General features: G+C 39.0%; 1 protein-coding gene and 1 long non-coding RNA gene across 3 annotated transcripts in view; one reads left to right on the top strand and one right to left on the bottom strand.

Moving 5' to 3' along the window:
* LOC134660963 (uncharacterized) overlaps positions 1 to 16,004 on the top strand; it is a 230,232-nt gene extending 214,228 nt beyond the window's left edge. Inside the window, exon 3 of one of the 2 annotated variants that reach the window (XR_010097912.1) lies at positions 15,887 to 16,004. This is a non-coding gene — a long non-coding RNA (uncharacterized LOC134660963). Of the gene's footprint in view, positions 1 to 15,884 lie in introns of both variants that reach the window. The other variant, XR_010097913.1, reaches the window with a different exon arrangement.
* The window catches only part of LOC134660882 (adenylate cyclase type 6-like), a 284,528-nt gene that overhangs the window by 200,728 nt on the left and 61,619 nt on the right, over positions 1 to 22,181 (bottom strand). The window contains exon 2 of the mRNA XM_063516728.1: positions 14,680 to 14,982. Within this exon, the coding sequence (XP_063372798.1) occupies positions 14,680 to 14,823 (144 nt within the window). The 5' untranslated portion in view covers positions 14,824 to 14,982. The remainder of the gene's footprint in view (positions 1 to 14,679; positions 14,983 to 22,181) is intronic.

Raw genomic sequence — 22,181 nt, 5'->3', positions numbered from 1 at the left:
AAATGACTAAAAATAGGTTACTAAGTTGACTATTACAATGAAAAGTAAATAGGTTACTTAATTATAAATTACCCGTAGGTATCGATATTAAACTTTCGTGAGACATATTTTAAACTGTTTATACGACAACGGTTTCACTCACTTGATTTTTTTTTTTGCGTGTTGTACTCACAACTATACCCGTAGGTATAGTTGTGAGTACAACACGCAAATAAAGTAAGAAAACAATGCAAAATATTTACTTGAAACAATTTTTCAATTACTAGTAAACAAAATATGCCGAACTTTGTTCTTGAAAACGGACAAACTATGAACAAAAATGTCTATATCATTAAGCGATTCATTATACATAACATATTACAAGTACGCCTAAAGAAAGAATTTTTAGCATACTGTGTGCCACAGGAAGATATAGAAAAGGTAGATTTTCGTAATATGCTTTGAGGATATCCGGCAGTTTTGCGTCGGTGCCCAGTTTCTCCTTCCGGTTGCTAAAATCCATTTAGCACGCGTGCCTGCATCTTGTGGAAATCTGGAGGTAATAAACGAAATATTCATTTTGTAATCTGTCACTCTTATTGCAAAATTAAGAATTAGTGCCTGCAGCATATCATAGAATTAGATTCTCCGAGTCGTGGCAAAACCCCCTATAACGTTAGAAAGAATCCGTAATGCTTAAATAAATAAAATTTACATTCTAATTTAAACACAGTTCAATTTTATTGTTCGTATATGTCCAGTTCTACAGCAAAATTATTTATAAAAATGTTATTAAAATACAAAATACCCGAATTTTGGGGTAATTGTATGCATCACGAGCTGGTATCCCTCGAATAATAGCAATGCGACTAAATTGAATACACGTTATTAAAACGGTGACGGCTTACTGTCAATATGCGTACGTAATTTGGTCGGTTAATTTATCAGGAAATATTTATAGGTTAATTTTTTTACCCGAGTTATTATTTACTGTAAATGCTTTTTCTACTCAGATTTTAATTGATATAGATTGTAGAATGCTATTACTAAGCATGATAATGTGACCGAAGTATAAAATACTGTATTTACCTGTGAAATGTTACGTTGTCCTGTTTTTGCCGGCAGTCACTTGTACAGCGCAAAACTGAGCAATTCACCATATTTGTTGAATTGTTAAGTACTACTAGATGCACACGAAACACTGATTTCAATATTTTTCCTGATAATCTTTGCACTGTTCATATGTTTCACACCAATTTGACGTTTACGCATTGTTTGTATCCCACCATAAACTACGGTGGGGAATAAAAATATATGAGACTCTGACAAAGACAAACAATAATAGCGCTTTCTCTGCTACTCCTAGTGAAAGATACATAAGACTATCCCGTTCTGTCAGTTATCCCCACCACTCATGCCATGCCCTCGGTCATAACAAATACGCTGCGAATTGCAATTAAGTCACGTGACTAGTAGGGAGACCATGGATGTTGATAAATAGGTATGGATTTTAAATTGATAATTAATTAAGGAGCGAATTAATTGTGATTTGATTTAGTACGTTAGTTGAAGGAAGCTCTATCGTGAGATGTAGTTACTGTTCACGACTTAAAAATCAACCTGTATTGCCGAGTTTGTAATTCGATTTTTTTAAATACAAAAAATAGGCAGGAAAAAATAATGCCTTTAAAAAAACACGTAGTTTGTGAAACATCAAAGTAATATTTTCCCAGTAACCAACTACCACAATTCCAGATATTATTAATTCTATGAATCTTACAAAGAAATATCAAATTGAATTTCAACGACTTACGTAAAAGTGTATATACTGTAATTATCCGCCTTAAGCGTTTTTCTTAAAACCTCATCTTTACAGTTATATCAAACGACTTTAGACTTTATGCCTGTGGTTTAAGGGTTATGTGAGCTGTATTTTGTTTTGGTAAAATAATGGGTCGTGTAAGAAAAATAAAGGTTGGAGTCAACAAAATTACAATTACACACGTTTGTTTGTTTTCTTTTGATACAAAGGTATATTGTGGTCGTGTTTGCAAACTTTGCAACCTGTGGCGTACCGGCTCTTTGTAAAGTTAATTAAGTCAAATATGAATATTTTTTGTATGACAGTGGGCGTCCGCTAGCTGGCGCGGTTCCACGGAGCGGGTGAGCGGGTTAGCGAAATATAGTATATAATATAAAGAGCTGCGTGAAAATAGTTTTATAGTAAAAAAAACCGGCCAAGTGCGAGTCGGACTCGCGTTCCAAGAGTTCCGTACATTAAGTCCGACTCACGCTTGACTGCACATTTCTAATATGTTTTCCTGTCATCTATAGATAAAGAACTATTTTGTGGATTTATTTCAATATTTTACACCCAGTGGTGTCGGAGATAAAGAGGGGGAATGGTCGGACAGACAGACAGACGCGCGAGTGTACCTATAAGGGTTCCGTTTTTTTCCTTTTGGGGTACGGAACCCTAAACCCTAACAATACAAATGTAAAATACTGGTGATGTTCACCAGCCTTCTTACACGATTCTTTTTGTGAAAAATTAACGATAAACTTCCCTCCATCGTCATTCTCGTCTCAGACTTGTTGAATAAACAGAAATTCCGAGCAACCCGTGTTTCCCTTTCATTTTATATTTTAATTAAGGAAGCATTATTCCGTCTATTAAGAAGTCGTTTGATTCTTCTCAAAACTTTAGAACGTAAGCGCCGGAGGGAATTATGGAACTTGGATCTTTTTCGATTCCACCCTGTATGTTAATCTAACAGATATTGAGCGTAGAGAGCGCTAAGATCTACCTAATTTAACACTTAACACTAGGGCATGCAGTACCGGTACCAGTACCAGAAATTTCATTTCCCGGTTCTGGGTATAGCCGGAACCGGGATTCCCGGTTCTTCCCGGTTCTCTAGGCATCTTATGATTATTTTTAAGAAAATGTTTGTGTTAGCGTAAATGACTTATTTTCATATAAATAATTGCATAAATATTCATAAAGGACTTATTTTATAAAAAAATAACACTTTATTAGCGTTCCAACCTATTTTACGAAATTAACCGGCACACTTTGCCTCCGCCTGGGCTTTAAGGTGTACGAGCCACACGGCCGTAGCCCAACTAACATTAGGCGCTAAATATAAGGGTTAAAAGAGATCTACATAAGCAGCGTTTGTTTACTCCAGAGGTTCTATTGATGTTCTAAAAATAGGAATTATAGCCGGCTATAACTCCGTAATATCCCCGGATAGTTGATGCACTCAGCACTATGACGGCAAATAAGGGTCAGAAGGAAAAAAATCAACCCGAGAACGGAATATTTTATAAAACCAACTTCCTAGAAGAAAAATATTTGAATATAATATCCTAAAACTAAACTACTAAAAGATAACTACTATTGAAATGGGAATAAATACGCATACTGATGAGAACCGGGAAGTACCGGTACCGGGTCTTCAGCACCGGTTCTTTCGACCCTATAAAATTTCCGGGAATTCCCGGGAATTTGAGAACCGGGAATTCCCGGGAGCATGCCCTACTTTACACATTCAGTGCCAGCGGGTGCTACGCACTATGAGCGTAGCCGATAACATGTGAAAACCCGTATGTAGCGAAAAGCGACTAGGGACTGCCGCCTGCCTGAGGGCCTATCGCGAAAACAGAAATTCACATTGCGAAATATTTGAACACGCCTCTATTGTCAGGGCGTTAGAGTGCGTGTTCAGATATTGTGAACACCTTGGCCGCTCCGATATATCTGATGGCGACTGATGTACATATGTATTGGCTTGTGAAAAAGCCCTTGAGGCCTCTACTTGCAGAATTAATTTTTGAATTTTGAGTTTTCAATTGAATTTTGAGAGCTACAATTCCACAGACAGACACACCGACAGACAGACAGACATTGGCGTCAAAATTATTACCTATTAAAAGACCCCTCTTTTTACGACGGGGTTTAAAAAAGACCCATTTCAAACCCTGTTTCACAATAAACGAATTTCCTATTGCTCAAAAATGTCCCTTTGATACGTAACCCACTCACTAACTAAGGAAGTTATAGAATGGCTCCGACCCGCAGTTAATTGCGTTGCTGGGGGTTAATGACATTTCCTAGAACGGTAGAGAATTTCACTTGAACATACTTACATAGTTTCACAGTAAAGCCTGACCAGTAATATATGATCACGCGCCATGTTGCGGAATTTCACTGGAACTAATTTTTTCATAACTATATTGAACTGTCACCTGTACATGAGAATAACAGCGCCCTCTTGACAATGATCATATATTACGTCAGGCCACAGACAATCTAACCTCTAGACATAGCATAGTCGCGCTACCCACACACATACGGTAGCGTTACTCAATCTTCGAGTCAATCTCGTGCCGTGATTGGTTCGTGTCTTTGAACGGACCAATCACGGCACGGGATTCGCTCACCTCGTCCCCCCGCACCCCCGTATTTTTGGCAGCATCGGTTTCATGAAAGAATTGATGACTGAAAATATTTTTTTTTTGCGTGTTTCGGTTGCTGCCATTCCTCAGCCCACCAACGGGGCGGCGGCTGACGTCCACGAGGATTCATCATGCGTACCCGTTAGCCACTATGGGAGTTATCGCCTGGGAGGCGATTGGTCATGGAAACCTGTTCGTGGCTCGCGGTCTATGTCCAAAAACCAGCAATATATGTGTAATAATAATAATATAATATCTGGGAGCCCGAGCTTTGCTCGGAAAACATATAAAAAAACTCAAAATGCGCGTTTTCCCAGAGATAAAACCTAGCTAGATCGATTTTTCGCCCCCGAAAACCCCAATATAGCAAATTTCATCGAAATCGTTAGAGCCGTTCCCGAGATCCCCGAAATATATATAGATAATAATAAATAAATATACAAGAATTGCTCGTTTAAAGGTAATATATATATCATGGTATAGTTCATCATACAAGCACACACACAACACACACATACACAACACACTTACGTAATTATCTTAGCAGTAGGTATAATAAATTATAGAAATAGTGAATATAAATGTATAAACAGATGAGTAGGTATATAGTTGATACTAGTTTAAGTGCAATATCATATTTCTATCATCCTTATTAAACTATAAAAATTGTTGCCATAAATGTTGCATTGTATAGGTACGTATAGTACATATTATGTAAGCGATCAGACCTTAGGTATAATATTTTTAACATGTGTATACTTCACAACCAACCTGCATTGCTAGAAGTAGCGGTGGTTTATTCCCTGATCCCTATAAGACAGGTTTACCTAGTTTAGGGCTCAGGACACTATTCCTAGGCTAACAATAGAATACTTACTCCTAAAAATGTAATACCCTTCCAATATGTAATAAGCTGCATTTTTGATGCCTAAATAAATCATTTTTCATTTTCATTTTCATTTTCATTGGCCTAAGATCAGTCTAGAGGTTGGATTGTCAGTGCCTGAACCTGTCAAAAATTACAAAATGGCGATCGAATGTGTGAATGAAATGTCACCGTATTTAAGAATTACTATCTGGGAGACCGAGCTTTGCTCGGAAAACACATAAAAACTCAAAAATGCGCGTTTTCCCAGAGATAAGACCGATTTTTCGCCCCCGAAAACTCCTACATAGTAAATTTCGAGCCGTTTCCGAGATGCCCGAAATATATATACTCGTATATATATATAAATAAATAAATAAACAAGAATTGCTCGTTTAAAGGTATAAGATTTCGCTTAAAACTTAGTTTTTCTTCGCAGGTGTGATAAAAACATTGTGTGTAACTCCGGGGGGTAAGAATATTGCAAACTCGGGTCTTCTCGTCTCAAAAATATAACTTACCCCCCGTTGTCCAATGTAATATTTAGTTACATACCTAACTAATAGAGACTGTTTTGAACGCTTGCTATAGGGAATATTACGCGAAATTCTGCGTAGGGGGCGCCACTCCCAAAATAGGTCACAATCTAAGGGTCTACCGCAAACGAGAGAGTCGAAATTTTGGTTATGTAACTTATCTATCACTCTTGCATATTCGAGCGATAAAGAGGCAGAAGCTGAGTTTCGATTTCGCGTTTCCCGGTAAACCCTTTGTAAACGAACCGCCTTGATGTACCCATCAATGTCATATTTTATTGTCTGTGAAAACTTGTCAAAAAACAGTTTAAGGCACTGTATGTACCTATAAGTTACTCTACGGTATACTAAAGTCGCTAGTGCTGCTCTCTGGCGGCAAAACATTGCAGTAATACTCCCTATTGACATCGACATTTTAATATCGTCGCGATGCATGCATTCCTTACCGACACGACACCTCTACACGATGGCCCAGCGCCGGCCACTCCAAGGGACGCAGCCATGCGGTAGAATGAGATAGCAATATCACTTGCTCCCTCTAACGCATAAATGCGTCCCTTGGAGTGGCCGGCGCTGGCCCATCGTGTAGAGGAGCCATTAGAGCGTTGTAAAGAAGCGCATAGTACGAGTTTAGTGATGTGACATTCTGGAAATATTTCCGCGGTTAACTTCCCGGGTTAATTGCTGCGCTTTATGGGTTGGCCCAAAAATATATTGGAAAAACAGTATTTGGAAATTTCTTACTTACGTTTTTCGAAATGTGAACTAAAATCGTATAACTGAAACAAAACATTATCTTCTGGCTTTAATCATCACATCCAAAAATTGTCCACTTATTTTTGGGTCACCTGTAGTTTCTAAAGTAAAGTTTCTCGTGGACATTTACCAAGTACCTAGTAGGGGGAGACCGAGGTTTTTTGGAATCAATACATATAAATTAACTAACCGAAGACACAAATATTTTAAAGTACCCATGTAAAGGATAATATTTCCACGAGGAATATTCCTGGGTAATATTTCCATTAGGAATATATCGGCACATCCCTAGTTGAGTGGCCTCCTGTCGAGACAGTGGCATTCAGTGCACTGCATCGCTTCTGAAATGTTTTGCACTAGTGCGAGAAAGCAGCGTTTACTGCCCTGCTTGCAAGGATTTCAATCATTTTGTATGCACCATCGCTTTTACAGACGGTTTATTGGGAATTTTAATATATGAACGGTACACGCAACATGTCTAGACACTTTATTTTGAAAAACGAGATTTTAATCTCAAAATGTAGAGCTGTCAATGAACTATTCGTTAGCTTCTGTTACCTCTGTAATTATAAATATAACTACTTTTTTTCTCACTTTAAAAACACCTATAAACGAAAATAATATGGTTATAAACATCGTTCCTTTCAAGCCGCGATAACTCAAAATGTTGTCAGAGTGACTAGACATGTTCTTTCCGTGTACCCTTCATATAAAGTTACACTCCAGTTTCATATAAATGAATATAACTAACTCAACTTATATTAAAATTCAGAAATGAAATTGTTCTTTCGAGCGTGGGCCGTCCGTGCAAATAAGTTATTTTGTCAAAGGGTTATTTACAGGTACAAGCTTACATTGCTGACTGCTTTTTAGGGTTTCGTAGTCAACTAGGAACTCTCATAGTTTCACCATTTCCGTCTGTCTATCTTATCTTATACCTTTTAACGAGCGATTCTTGTTTATTTATTTATATATACAAGCCTTCGAAGAGTATCATATTATTGTAGGTGACTGTACACATAATATCTTATACCTTTAAACGAGTAATTCTTGTTTATTTATTTATTTATATATACATACATATATTTCGGGGATCTCGGTAACGGCTCTAACGATTTCGATGAAATTTGCTATATGGGGGGGTTTCGGGGGCGAAAAATCGATCTAGCTAGGTCTTATCTCTGGGAAAATGCTCATTTTTGAGTTTTTATACGTTTTCCGAAAAAAGCTCGGCCTCCCAGATATTATGGAATGAAACATGCTACAAAAAGTCACGTGACTTTTTCCATACAATCAGGCACGGAAATATTATTAGAAATTCTACTTTCGTCTTTACGAAAACGTACAATTAATTATAAAATGTTATCACGACCCAAAGGGGAATTTAAACGCGGTCGGACCCCAAGACAAATAAAAACATTTATTAAGCGATATGAGCCCCTGGCGGGGTCCAAACCAAACCCGCAAAATCTAGTTTGATGCTCAAACAGTGCCACCGCAGGGATTATTTTAATATATTTTTCCTTTTTTGGGTACCTATTTTATATCGTTTGATGGCAATTGGAATAAAATGGTTCCAGTATTTTTCTACATGGTTTAGGCGGAGTACTTTCTTAGGACGTCACTTTCGAGTTAGGTCACGTCCTGAGGACGTCATACCGTGTCACAGTTAGTGTTGAGTCGCTCACTCGTGAGGCACCTCATTTGTACCACTCATTTTGTTAACTTGTCGCAGTACTTCGTACCGCAAAAATGTCTTACTTCACTCCTCTATTCATTTTACTCATTTACTCGCGCGCATCACAAACACCTCTTGCCACATAAATCATTCACACACTTCAAATTTCAAAAAAACTCTTATCCGTTCAAATTCACTCGCGAGTCTCGCGACCCTCAAAACTCATACACTCCTCACAACTCGCAACAGAGTCCCTGGATCGCGCGAGGCGCTAGGTGCTCGCCTGCTCGCCGACACTCAAAACTCAAATGTCTCAAATGAAGAAACGAGTAATGATCCACACTGTCAACTGCCGAACTACAAACCTTATTGCAACGACAAAAGGTCCACCGAGAAATGCGTTGAGTTTGTACCACTCACCGCCTCTCTGTGACATGAACCCCTCAAAATCCTTTCAAAATGAAACAATGAATTAGAAATACCCAAAGAGGGAGTGAGACCGACACGCGACGTACTTCAATATCGCTTCGCGTCACCACCGAAAATACGTTAACAATTAAACACGAAAGACACAAGCGTAAGCGCTGCAAACTTTCATACATCTTAAAAAAATTGTCGCTGTTGGAATTAATGGAATAGTTGACGCTGAAAATATGCTAGTACCTCACCTCATTTGAAGTAAGACATTGTAACACCTCATTTTAGAAAATGAGGTACTCATACAAACTCATTTTAAATTGATGTCCTACCCATCACTAGTCACAGTGACAATAGTATGAGGTCCCTAGCGACTTTCATATTTATTGTCACTGTAACAAGGTACGAAATGGTACCTACTGAAATTAAAATCTTTGACTGAACTGGGTGATTTTTTTCCAACACAATTCGTAAGGTAAGGTCACACGTCACAGTGTCAATCAATATGAAAGTTGCTAAAGACCTCATACCTACTACCTACTTATTGTCACTATGACAAAGTCCAAAATGGGTAGGAAGTTAAATTCTTTGACTGTATCTCTATTACGAAATAGCTAAAACCTCACTGATATACATATACAGATAGGTATTCTCTAGGGAGTGCTACCGGTCCTGGTTTTCCATACAAATACAGTACCGGAACCAGAAATTTCCGGTTCTCGCCATACAAACTCAGTACCGCGAGCATTCCCTAGTATTCTCCCTTTATCGATGCAAATTACATGTAAAATCATTGACAAAAACGTCAATACACCCGTCAGCCATTATAATTCCCCCTGTAATTTATAAATGTCACAAGTACGGATATAATATGCGTCATTATTCCGTTACCCGTCTTGACAGCCATTGTGCTCAATTCAAAATGTGAATTTCCCAAGCAGATGTGCCTATTTTTATTGGCATGTGATGAAGGTTGGTGAATAATAAAGTTTGCGATCGATTTGACTGTATTTTTCGTGTTTGGAATGAGATGGTGATATTTCAAGTGTCTTCTACAGTCAGGGCATAGAGAAAAAAATACATCGATTGCTCACTCCATACATCAGTTTTAGTACCAAAAAGACTATTAGCATCTAGCATCGAGTAGCGGAACTATCAGTACTGCTACTTGACAATAGATGTAGCACCGACCGGAAAGTCTTATCTCAGCAGCATGAGTTTCCGGTCGGTGCTACATCTATTGTCAAGTAGCAGTACTGATAGTTCCGCTACTCGATGCTAGATGTAGACACTGAAATTAATAGTCTGAACTGATGTATGGAGTGAGCACTCTTGTCTTACTATATTTCTCTATGGTCAGGGTTATGCCTTTATTACTTCTTAATCTTGCACGTAGGTTAGTGGCGCTGTTTTATGTTTAAACTGTAAATTTTAATTTGATGTAATCATTATTGTAAAAACCAGTGTGTAAACGCCATACGATAAATAAATAAATATTATGGCTTCTCTACACGATGGCCCAGCGCTGGACCAGCGAGATGGGCATGCGATGGTTGAGAGCACGCACTATGGAATGGGCCATGTGTAGATGAGTACGCGCCATCGCTGGCCCACTACCTTTGATGTTCGGGCGAAAAACCGACACCGTGGCCATCCCATCGCCATCCCGCCGCGCCATAAGCCATCTGACACCACTACCCTCTCTACACGCTGGCCCGTCTTAGTGGGCCATTATGATGGCCCATCGTGAAGAGGAGCCATTAGGTAAGTACTATACACCCGTGAGACTCGAATTAACTCTGAATTCGTGACTGCTTTAAAACAATTGTCTTTTATCAGGCGTGGCTCGCTCCGCGATTTCGTCGCTTCAATACAAGTACATGCGGCCCACACCATTTTTGGTGTCTAGCAGTAGTAGATGCCGCGCACCGTTACGGAACAGACGCCACCTTGCGGTCATATCTGTCGTAATAGATGCGTTTTGTTAGAGAGTGAACCTTCTGTACCTAGTACCTACTTACTATTATTTATTCTGTGCTTTTAGTAAAATATGTAGTTAGTCAATCGCACAAAACAAGTAGAATGGCGATGCGAGCAGGGTACGTGTCGCCGCCGGTTATGAGCAAACGCTCGCATGCTAACTCGCCCGCGCTGACCGAAAAACGGAAACATGCCTTTTGCGCCACAATAACCTTCAGATTAAGAAGCCAGACATCAAATCTGTCTAAAGTCTATTTTTTAATTCGGTAATTAAAAAATAGACTTTAAAGGAGGCGTATCCATTCACCACGCACACAAGTTTTTACTACCGTTGCGCGAGTGTTAGTAAATGTGGAGAGGAACGAGCGGCGACACCGGTTCCGATACTAACTGCGCGCGATAGCCATTCTAACCTCTTTAATATGTTCTGTGGTCAATCGGCAATCGCTCCTTAGTTAATCTTAAATGAGAAGGTTAATGCATTTCTGTGTGCATTCGAGATTCTGTAAATAGCACCGTAGCAAACGACAACGTGATTCGACTCGTAAACAAATGCATTCGAGTTAATACCCTAGTTCCAATCTAAATCTAAATCTGTAACACGACCTGCCCGTTTGGGACTTTTTATAGCGCTACCGTGTATTTTCAAACTTTGGAACATACCGACATTATAGACGGAATGCCAATTAAGGGCGACCGCTAGATGGCGCGGGTGCACGGAGCGGGTGAGTGGGTTGTCGAAAAATAGTATGAGCGTTGCTAACTGACTGTCGGCCCAATTCGGATTTTGTAATAGACATCTGTTAGATATCTTTTAGACATCGCCAAGATACGATAACGATATGTTTAATATCTAAAATAATTGAATACGGCCGGGCCACGACATTGCGCGACTGGTTTCGGCTAAGGCGACAACTATAGGTGGGAACGAAAGGTCCGATCGCTGTCTCGCTCCAACCTATGGTTGTCGCCTTAAGCCCTCGCTACACGGTCGCCGACAAGCCTTCTAACCGTCTGACCTTGGTCTGACCTTGGTCAGTTTTGGTCAAATTTTGTTGGAAACAACTGTCTACACGGTCCGTCCAGACCAAGGCCACGCGGTCTGAGGGGCTTGTCGGCGACCGTGTAGCAAGGGCTTTAGCCGAAGCCAGTCGCGCAATGTCCTGGTCAGGCCGTTAAGGCCCCGAAGGTTCGTGTCTCGCTCTCTCAGCCAGAGATGCATGTGTGTGTACTCGGGACCGCAGATATCATGTTTTTGAATTTTGATTTGTTAAAAGTTTAATTGTAACAAAAAAGTAAACGATGATCACAAAAATGAAATTGCGCATTTTTAGAGACATGTTTCATATTTTTTACTTTTGTGAAAAAAAATTAAAAAAAAATGGTGCGTTCTAGACCTAATTCCGTGTTTTTTTTTTCTATCAAGCGAAATTTCTTTTAATCAGATCTCGAAGCGATGAAGTTACTAGAGAAAGACCTCAAGATTGCTATTCATATTTTTTGACCCTGTTATTACGGAAAAGCGCCACGATTTTTCAAATACTCGTACTCTACTGCCTGTATCCATTTTATTTATTTATTTTACTTTTTGAAGTGAAAACTTCTTTAGCGGCGCTGTGTACTTTTTGAGGTGGGGAAAAAATATTAAACTCGCGACAGGTCACGTGACCGTCTTACGGTTACGTGACCGTAAGACGGACACGTGGCCAGCCCTAGTAGCACGGTAGCATTTTTATCGTTTATCACCATGCCTGTCACGTTCTAACAAGTATGTAAGTGCGAAAGTGACGGGCATAGTGATAGTCGATAAAAATGCTTCCGTGCTGAGCCCGCTGATCGAAAAACTGTTACAATGCCATTGAGTTTTTCTTTATTGATTTAAATGCCATCTAGTGAGTTTCCCTCTAACTGGTATTAATATAACTCGAGTACTAAACAGTGATGTGCTTAGGGGTTTCAAATACCGTAGAGTTTCCTATCTTCACCTGGGTTTTGACACTTTTCCTAAAAAATCTCTCAAATTTGAAAGCATTTTAATCCGTTAAGGCGAAAAAACGTTTTTTAGTGTTCCTAACTATCAGTATTCACAATTGAAACTTTGAATTTCATTGGTTAAGTTGGTAAAAAATGGCCTCGAAGGCAATAGGCGATGTTTGGGTATTTTTCCCAATCTTCGCCTACGGCATGCTTTACCGCTAATAATACACTTTTCTGTGACTAACACATGTTAAGTCGTATCTATTTGGAATGTGCTACTATACTATGAACCTTAATTACACCAGACTAGCCATATTTTAAAAAAACGGTGTAGTAGGCGAAGTTTGGTAACAGTCTGAAGTTGGTTTCATACATTTTCTATAACGAAGCTAGGGCTGCCAAAAATTAACCAACATGCCAAATAAAGGGGAGTAATGGTTTATAAGTAAAAAAATTATAATTTTTAACAAAAATATTTAATATTTAAACCTGGCTCGCTGAGCAACTTCTGTTGCTGACTGTACAAAAATATTTAAATTTGGAAACAAGTAATGCCATCCACCACCAATAGGGTATTTGACTACTAGTCAAATCAGTTTCTTTTTTCGAACTGTCAAAACGATGTTGCTACTATGGGGTTTATTATGTAACATTAGCATGTGACGTCACAATCAAGTTACCTATTGTTTATAGTTTTATACCGGTTTTAAAATATAAATTGTGTCTAAAAAATAACTGCTGTCTACGTTTCTCTATTAACCTTATGATGCTTTATTTCATGCATGGTGTAAAATAATTTATTTGAAATACTTTCAGTCACCCTATTAATGTGGTAAAACAAATTTGACAACCCTAGGGGTAGGCGAAATTTGGCAACAAGATGGACGCAATGTACCTTCACCAATGTTTTATCCAATTGTGACTTCTAAACGTAAGCTAGCCATTAAATAATAGTTTCATATGAAAAAGAAATAGTTATAGTATATAATCATGTAAAGAGTTTAACATTACCTGGTCTGTATCACTGTTAAAAACCGAAGTTCAAACACTGGCTTAAAAAAACGTGTGGTCGGCGTCGCGAAAAAACCTCACTGAACGTAAACTGTGTGAAGTTAGCCGCAGATTGTTCGAAGAATGTTGACACCCGTAAAAAATACTTTGTATTTAGTAGTTTTATGTAAGGCTTACATTAGAAACATTTTGTTAATGGCAACTTTTGTCAAAGTAGGCGAAAATAGGGAGCCCAGGCAAAGATACGAAACTCTACGGTACCTAATGCGATGAAATACCGCTAGATGGCGTTAACCTCAATTATACATAGTGCTGCAGATATTTTGCACTAGTCATTGAGTTTTCACTTCTGCCGACACTCCTGGAGTGCAACCGGTTTTTTATTTTATTTATTTGGCCATTGTGCCTTAAAGGATGACTCACGCTAGACCGGGCCGGATCTTCCAGCTTCGTTTTGTATGGAAAGCAGCACGTGATCACCGATCAGCCGTCATAGAAAATGACATGTCGGACGCCTCGGCCCGGGCCCGGCCCGGTCTAGCATGAGTCATCCTTGAATTGGCCTCCAAGTAAGTTAAACAAAACATTCAGTGCCAGCGCGAGTTACGCGCTACGATCGTACCATCAGATAACACGAGAAAAACTGTATGTAACAAAAAGGTCTAAAATTTCGCAAATTGCGGGCATCTTTCTCTTTTACTCCAATGAAGGACTAATTAGAGTGACAGAGAGCTTGAAATTTACGAACTTCCATTTTCGTGGTTAAGGTATGTTCGACTAAGATCGGACACCGGGTAAGATCGTATGATTCAAATTTCTGTCTGTTGCGGGGCTTTTTTTCAATGCTGGCAAGGTGATGCAATGCGCTGTTTTGTCCCGGGCATTGCATCACCTTGCCAGCATTAAAAAAAAGCCCCGCAACAGGCAGAAATTTGAATCATACGATCTTACCCGGTGTCCGATCTTAGTCGAACATACCTTATAGCCTTGGGACCCTAGTAAAAGTGTAAAGTACTCACCACGCTATGCCCGCTCCGACTCCGGAGACTCAAGCGCAACTTCCAATCCCGCTTCCTCGTCCCCCCCTCCGAACTAAAACTCCTCATCATAGGGAGCGACATGTCCCCCCCGCGCCGCTCCCTCTCTCTCTCTCTCCCCTGCATCACTTGCGTCTCTGTCGCATCACAGTATAGTTGCGTCCCTGTCGCACGCACTCACACACACGCACAGTATGATCACATCACTGGTAAGGGTGAACGAGATAGTATGATAATGTCAATATCATCGTTACATGGTTGACTCGCGCCCCTGCGGTGGGGTACCTGAAACAAAATGGTTGCGTTAGTAAATTCAAAAGTGTTAGGTCAATGTTGGGTCTAACTAATAATGGTAAACGTACTGGTGCTCGACGTGGTCCTAGTACATGTCATCTTGAAACTTAAGTCATTGTCAATAGAGGTGACAGCAGGGTGTCATCTATTGGGCATTAGCATGTCGAGCACTAGTACGTTTACCTTACTAGGTACAGAAGGCTCACTCTCTAATAGCTCCTCTACACGATGGGCCATCATGGCCGTCATACTGGCCCACTAAGATGGGTAGAGATACGACCTTGGTCGAACGTTTACCTATAGAATTTCTAAATATTAAAATTCTAAACCAAGCCACGAACATTTTTAGCAAGTGTCTGCAACGAAACTGTGAAAATGAAATTCCAATTTAGAGTTGCGGTTTCAATCAAACTAGAAAATAACGGTGTCGAACGAACGGTTTTCAAATTTCACTGGATTTTTTTAAAGATGGCGGCGACAGAGGGAACCGAAAAAACTGCGTTTCAATTTCGAACGTAGGTAGGTACCTAGTGAGGAAATTGAAATTGAAATATGTAGTCTTTTATCATACGTGTTATAGGGTCATACATACGTGTTGTAGGTAGTTACATATCAACTACCTAGCTTGCATAAGCATAAAGGAGCCTCGTCTGCCAACAAACCACTCTGTGGTTTGGCAGAAGAATATAATTATGTAATTATGTAGTTGTAAGCAACATTTCTGAATAAACGGTTTATTTATTTTTATTGCGCTAGTTTTCGTCCACTTGACGAAATTTGAATATAAACCTACATTGATGGACTTATTGCAATCCTTTTTGTCTAAAGAATATTATCTAAAAAAAAGCAGCCAAGTGCGAGTCGGACTCGCCCATGAAGGGTTCCGTATTTAGAGGATTTATGACGTATTAAAAAAAAACTACTTACTAGATCTCGTTCAAACTAATTTTCGGTGGAAGTTTGCATGGTAATGTATATCATATGTTTTTTTTTAGTTTTATCATTCTCTTATTTTAGAAGTTACAGGGGGGGGGGGCACACATTTTACCACTTTGGAAGTGTCTCTCGCGCAAACTATTCAGTTTAGAAAAAAAAACGGCTAAGTGCGAGTCGGACTCGCGCACGGAGGGTTCCGCACCATCAACAAAAAACAAGCAAAAAAACGGTCACCCATCCAAGTACTGACCCCGCCCGACGTTGCTTAACTTCGGTCAAAAATCACGTTTGTTGTATGGGAGCCCCACTTAAATCTTTATTTTATTCTGTTTTTAGTATTTGTTGTTATAGCGGCAACAAAAATACATCATCTGTGAAAATTTCAACTGTCTAGCTATCACGGTTCGTGAGATACAGCCTGGTGACAGACGGACGGACGGACGGACGGACGGACGGACGGACGGACGGACGGACGGACGGACGGACGGACGGACGGACGGACAGCGGAGTCTTAGTAATAGGGTCCCGTTTTTACCCTTTGGGTACGGAACCCTAAAAATGATATTAAAAACCTCAATATCATTTTTGAAGACCTATCCATAGATACCCCACACGTATGGTTTTGATGAAAAAATTTTTTTTGAGTTTCAGTTCTAAGTATGGGGGACCCCCAAAATTTAATGTTTTTTTTTTCTATTTTTGTATGAAAATCTTAAATATCTTAATGAGGTTCACAGAATACATCTAACTTACCAAGTTTCAACAGTACCTATAGTTCTTATAGTTTCGGAATAAAGTGGCTGTGACATACGGACGGACAGACAGACAGACAGACATGACGAATCCATAAAAATGATATTTTGCAAGTATGTAGCAAATTATTAAAATATTTTATTTGCAATAACTACCTACAGAAAATAAAATAAATGAAATTTAAATATAAACTACGATTATTTTCGATTTTTACTTCAATATAAAAGGGTCTTTTGAAAATTTGTATGAAACCTGTTTGTCGCTTCTAAATCTTTATAATACCTAATTGAAAAACAAAAAAAAGTCAAACGTAGATAGGGGCATAGCTAAATATATACATGATCAATATATGTAGATCAAATTATGTACAAATATGTTCCATGACGTCAATATCCCTTTCCGAGGTCCCTTTTCTTTTTAAGATGGCGTACGAGTCCTACTGCCGTATTCGAACTTCAAGATATTCACAAGAGACGACACGCACTAGATCCATTCTAGATAGGTACGTTATAGTTTAGATTTCAACTAGTTCTCTTTTGCAGCGCAATTCGAGCAACCAATATCACTTTTACGTTAGATAGAGTTAGGTATCTATTAGATGTGAATTGGATCTCTAAGCCATATCTTGTGGAAATCGTTCAAGAGTATCTGCAGAATCGCGCAAATGTCAAATTTGACAGGTTAGATCATAAACATATCGTTATCGTATCTTGGCGATGTCTAAAAGATATCTAACAGATGTCTATTTTAAAATCCGAATCGGGCCCCTAAAGTCATTCCATTAATTTGGCAATTCGCGTGACAAATTACTAAGATGTTATCTGCACTATCGATCATTATCGAATCGTTATCGCGGCTGTATCGTGTTACATTCGGTTAATATGTTTAAAGACAAGGTGATACTAATCTGATAAGATTGTGTATTACACAAATCACCTAACTACCTACAACAAAAGGGTGCGTAGCCAACATGACATTCATGCGGTCCGTAGCGAACGAAACGCAACTGTCACTTTCGCAGTAATCTGGAAGAGACAAAGCGTTTCGTTTTTCGTTGTCGTAGTGCAAATGATTGTCACCTTGACTAGACACCCTGAGCGGCACCTGCGACGGGATGTATGAGGGTTGTCCGCTAGATGGCGCGGGTGCACGAAGCGGGCGAACGCACGCGGGTGCCATTGTAGGTTACGTAGGATGGTTGTAGGTAAAATCCATCGCACGCGTCCGCGCCAGTTAGCATTGCTCAGACCTATTATTTTTCGCTAACCCGCTTCGTGCAACCGCGCCAGCTAGCTAGCAGCATAGGGTTTGAGATCCGGATATCCGGATATCCGAAATATCCGGATATCCGTCAAATCTAAGATCTGGATCCAGCGTCTCATAGGATCCGGATATTTCGGATCTCACGGATCCGTTAAATATTGCATTGGTCGCGTTATTGGTACGCGATAACGTCATAAAATAAATACAAATATTGCTTAAACTAAACAGTAGTAACAGTAACAGTCTTAAAATTAGCTACCTGCATGCCTTCTGACTGGAATAAGGGTAATTATTTGTATGTTTTAAACTAAATGTTGTTGTGTTATCGTGACTTTTTTGTGTTATCGTGTCGGTTCCCAGTCTTCTGTTAACATAAATAACATGTGCTTGATGTGCTGCTAACCGAGTAAGTAATATTGATATTTTTTTCTCGTTATTAAGAAGCTGTAGCCCAAATTTCTTTATTTCGCGAAACTTTTAAGGTAATTTTACATTATTTTGCAGTAATTAACTGGATTTATATAAGTTTTATACATACCTATAATGGAAGATTGTTGTAATGGGGACTGAATAAATGAGTTATATACTTTTTCTAAGCCATTTTTCTCAATCTAACGACTGAAGGTATAGCTATTTTACCAAGGTAAAGTAAGTACGTTTTTTAATAGTATAATTATATCACATCACACAGGTATAAAATAATAAAAGTACATAAATGTAACTTTTTCTCCATTTTCTATTTTGTGAGCTTATAATGGTAAATTTAAGAAAAAACGCCGAAGTTAAAGCGGTGTTTTTAGCCACCTTTAGAATTAATTCTTCTGAGCAGATGTATAGAAATAAATTTGCTTTAATTATTTCATTTTTGGCGTTTTCGGTTACAAATCGACTACGCGGCCTCCTAAAAGAAAAATGCATAATATTAATATTATTAATAGGAATACCTAATTAAGACTACACTGAATATATTATTATACTTATTTATATCGTTTTGAGATAATAATAATTATAATTAACTAAAATATGAACATTTTACATTTTACTAGCTGTTCGTTGTATGTAAGTTGTAAATTTCGTCACCTTTCTTTATACAGATCCGTATTATCCGAATTATCCGGATATCCGGATCCGTCAAATTGTAATATCCGAAATATCCGGATCCGATAAATTGACGGATCTTGCAAACCCTATAGCAGCAGCTGAAAAGAAGTTATACTACACGAAATAAATGCGTTTGAACGGGACAGCCCATGGAATGCTTCAGGGCGTCCGCTAGCTGGCGCGGTTGCACGGAGCGGGTTAACGAAAAATAATAGGTATGAGCGTTATTTACGCGAGCTATTTACCTACAATGGCACCCGCGTGCGTGCGCCCGCTCCGTGCACCCGCGCCATCTAGCGAACGCCCTGAAGCATTCCATGGGCTGTCCCGTACAAACGCCTTTTTTTCGTGTAGTATAACTTTTTATCGGCGTTAATAGCTGATGATTGTTTTACTGGGCATATTTTTGACCATTTCTCACAGAAGAAGGAACACTTATGGGATTATGAATTCTGAGTTACCAAAAGGTCCCGCTTGGCGCGCTGTTCGAAATCCCATACAAAAATAGACAACGCAAACGCGAACCCGCTTCACGCTATCGAATGAAATGTGCACTACTGACCTAATATTGGTAAAAATTATGTAAGTACCTAAACAAATTAACAAGATAGGTATTATCATCAGCGATAAATCGTCTATTGATCTTATCAGTTATCGAAACATTATATTGCCGATTTACACTAAGGAATCTTGTTTTTAAAGGCATTTGTGACGTTATCTATGAAATGGGTCCTTATTGTCGATGGCGTTTACGTTTGCGATTACTTTGTTAACGATGCTCCGATATAAATACAATGCCGCGCGACGCTCTGACAGTCATTGAACTAGTACCTATTAGAACCGGCACAGAGAGCCAGTATTTTGCGGCATGAGTTGATGTTGTTTTGACAACAAACCATAGAAGCGGAGCGTGAATCTCGAGACCTAAACGCGTAAGCGCCATGAATTTTTAAGGCGCTTACGACTTTTTGGTTGTGATTGCGACAATATCATTGTTTGGTATGGCTTACTCTACTAGAGTAATAATAAGTAATAGTAAGTGACAGACGGGTTATATAATGTCACCGAGAGTCACCGAGAAAAATATGTCAAAACATTACACGGCAACTTTACGATCGGCCTGATTTAACGAACGGCCGCCGACATACACACCGAGCTAAAATATATTTCTAGTTAAATTCACTCGTCCGTGTTTATAATTCACCATGACGCTCCTGTTATCTATTTGATAGAGATTTTCCCTCGGGAAATCTAAACTCAACGAAAGAAAATGGTGCCGTCCGTCTGTCACTATCTTTTCAACGTTTTATCAAGTTGCCGAGAACTTTAGAGAGGGAATATTATAGTGATCAGTGTGGCTACCACCAGTTTGGCACTGACATAAACGATATCGAGAACGTAACTTACTTTCTATAAAAAATATATATTATAGGACATTTATACACTTTACTAAGCCCCACGCTCAAGAAGGCTTGTGGTGTGGGTACGCAGACAACGATATATATAATATAATATACAAATACTTTAATACATAGAAAACAACTATGACTCAGGAACAAGTATCTGTGCTCATCACACAAATAAATGCCGTTACCGGGATTCGAACCCAGGAACGCGGTTTCACAGGCGGGGTCACTACCCACTAGGCCAGACCGGTCGTCAAGTTCTATGTATCTCGCTCGTACATTAGTGGTCGTACTCGCATAATATTATTTATAGGGACAAAATGGTCAACTTTTTCAGTTGAATCTAAACTGAATAAGAATTAGCAGGCTCGCTTACACTCCATCTAGTACAATAGATCTGTGTTGCAGGCTTAACCCTGCAGCTGCCGTAAATCAAGCGCTTATCAGTTTTGGCACGGCTCGCGGGGGTTAGGTACGTACGAGTTACGAAATGACGAAATTTAACGCCGGCCGACATATCGCGGCATTTCGTGTCATACGGCCCGATTCGAACTTTAACATACGTCAAATATTGCGAAGATACGATTTCTTCAAACAAAAACGTCACTTTTGACACTGACGTAAGACATATCGTATCCAGATGTAATATTTGACGTATCTTAAAGTTCGAATCGCGCCGATACGCCTGCTTTATATTTTCTACGATAGGATTAGTGATAATTAATTGTAAATAAAAAATAAATAAATAAAATAAAATGCATTTATTTCAGACTTATAAGTGTCCAGTAAATGGGTTTATCAATTTTTTTTGTGCTGTTATTCCAATTATAATACTATAGATAGAATATACTCTTTACGTCACCATAGCCAAGTCATTATACGTATTACAAATTAAAGATATCTTATTGATACGGTTTTAACACCCCCTGGCACTGATTAAAATAACCGAATTGGTTGCACATTACATCTCAAAACTTTTTTGTAGTAAAAGCGTTGCGAGACTTGCACCTTTTTACATGTAATGTTTTTGATGGGATTCATATTTATTATGTAGAGACCTGTGAATGTAGCAGCGATTTTATTACAAGAAAGTGAATGATAAAGACCTTAATGGTGACATTGCTACACTTTGCAAATTCCATTCAGACTTATCTCAGATTCTAACCTTTCTGTCTAAAAATCGACACATTTAAAGAATGCCATAGGTACATAAATGGCTGGTTAGGGTGGTTCAAAAAATCTTTTTTTTTCCGATGGGGCACCCCCATATCTTGTTACACTTAATTATTCTGTTCATATACACCCCCTTGTAGTTGAGATAAAGTTACTAACTTGGCGTATTTGATCAACATAATCAGTGTAACAAAATAAGTGGGTGACATCTACTAGCTAGAATTTGAATTTGTCCCATACAAACGTGAACCACTACTGGCGGGTATGCTCAGTGACGCAATGCGGAGTCGACGCCGCATATTGTCGCTATATCTATTGATTTCTATACCCTCGAGACCCGATGAAGGGCTGCCAAAGAATACAAATGTTTATCTCAAGTTAATATTTAAATACATTACTATTTACTACACGTATCGAATAAGTTCCGCCCGCGGTAAGCTCAAAATTAGGCCTGTGTTAGGATACAAATATATTTTGTTACTTTTATTTTCGCTCTTCGACCCAGGATTCACTGGTCGTGGTCGCGGAAAATTGGTCCCAGTGTAAATCAAGTCGTAA

Source organism: Cydia amplana, chromosome Z, assembly GCF_948474715.1.
Source record: "Cydia amplana chromosome Z, ilCydAmpl1.1, whole genome shotgun sequence".
Lineage (NCBI taxonomy): Eukaryota > Metazoa > Arthropoda > Insecta > Lepidoptera > Tortricidae > Cydia > Cydia amplana.
This window is presented reverse-complemented; position numbering and strand designations above follow the sequence as displayed.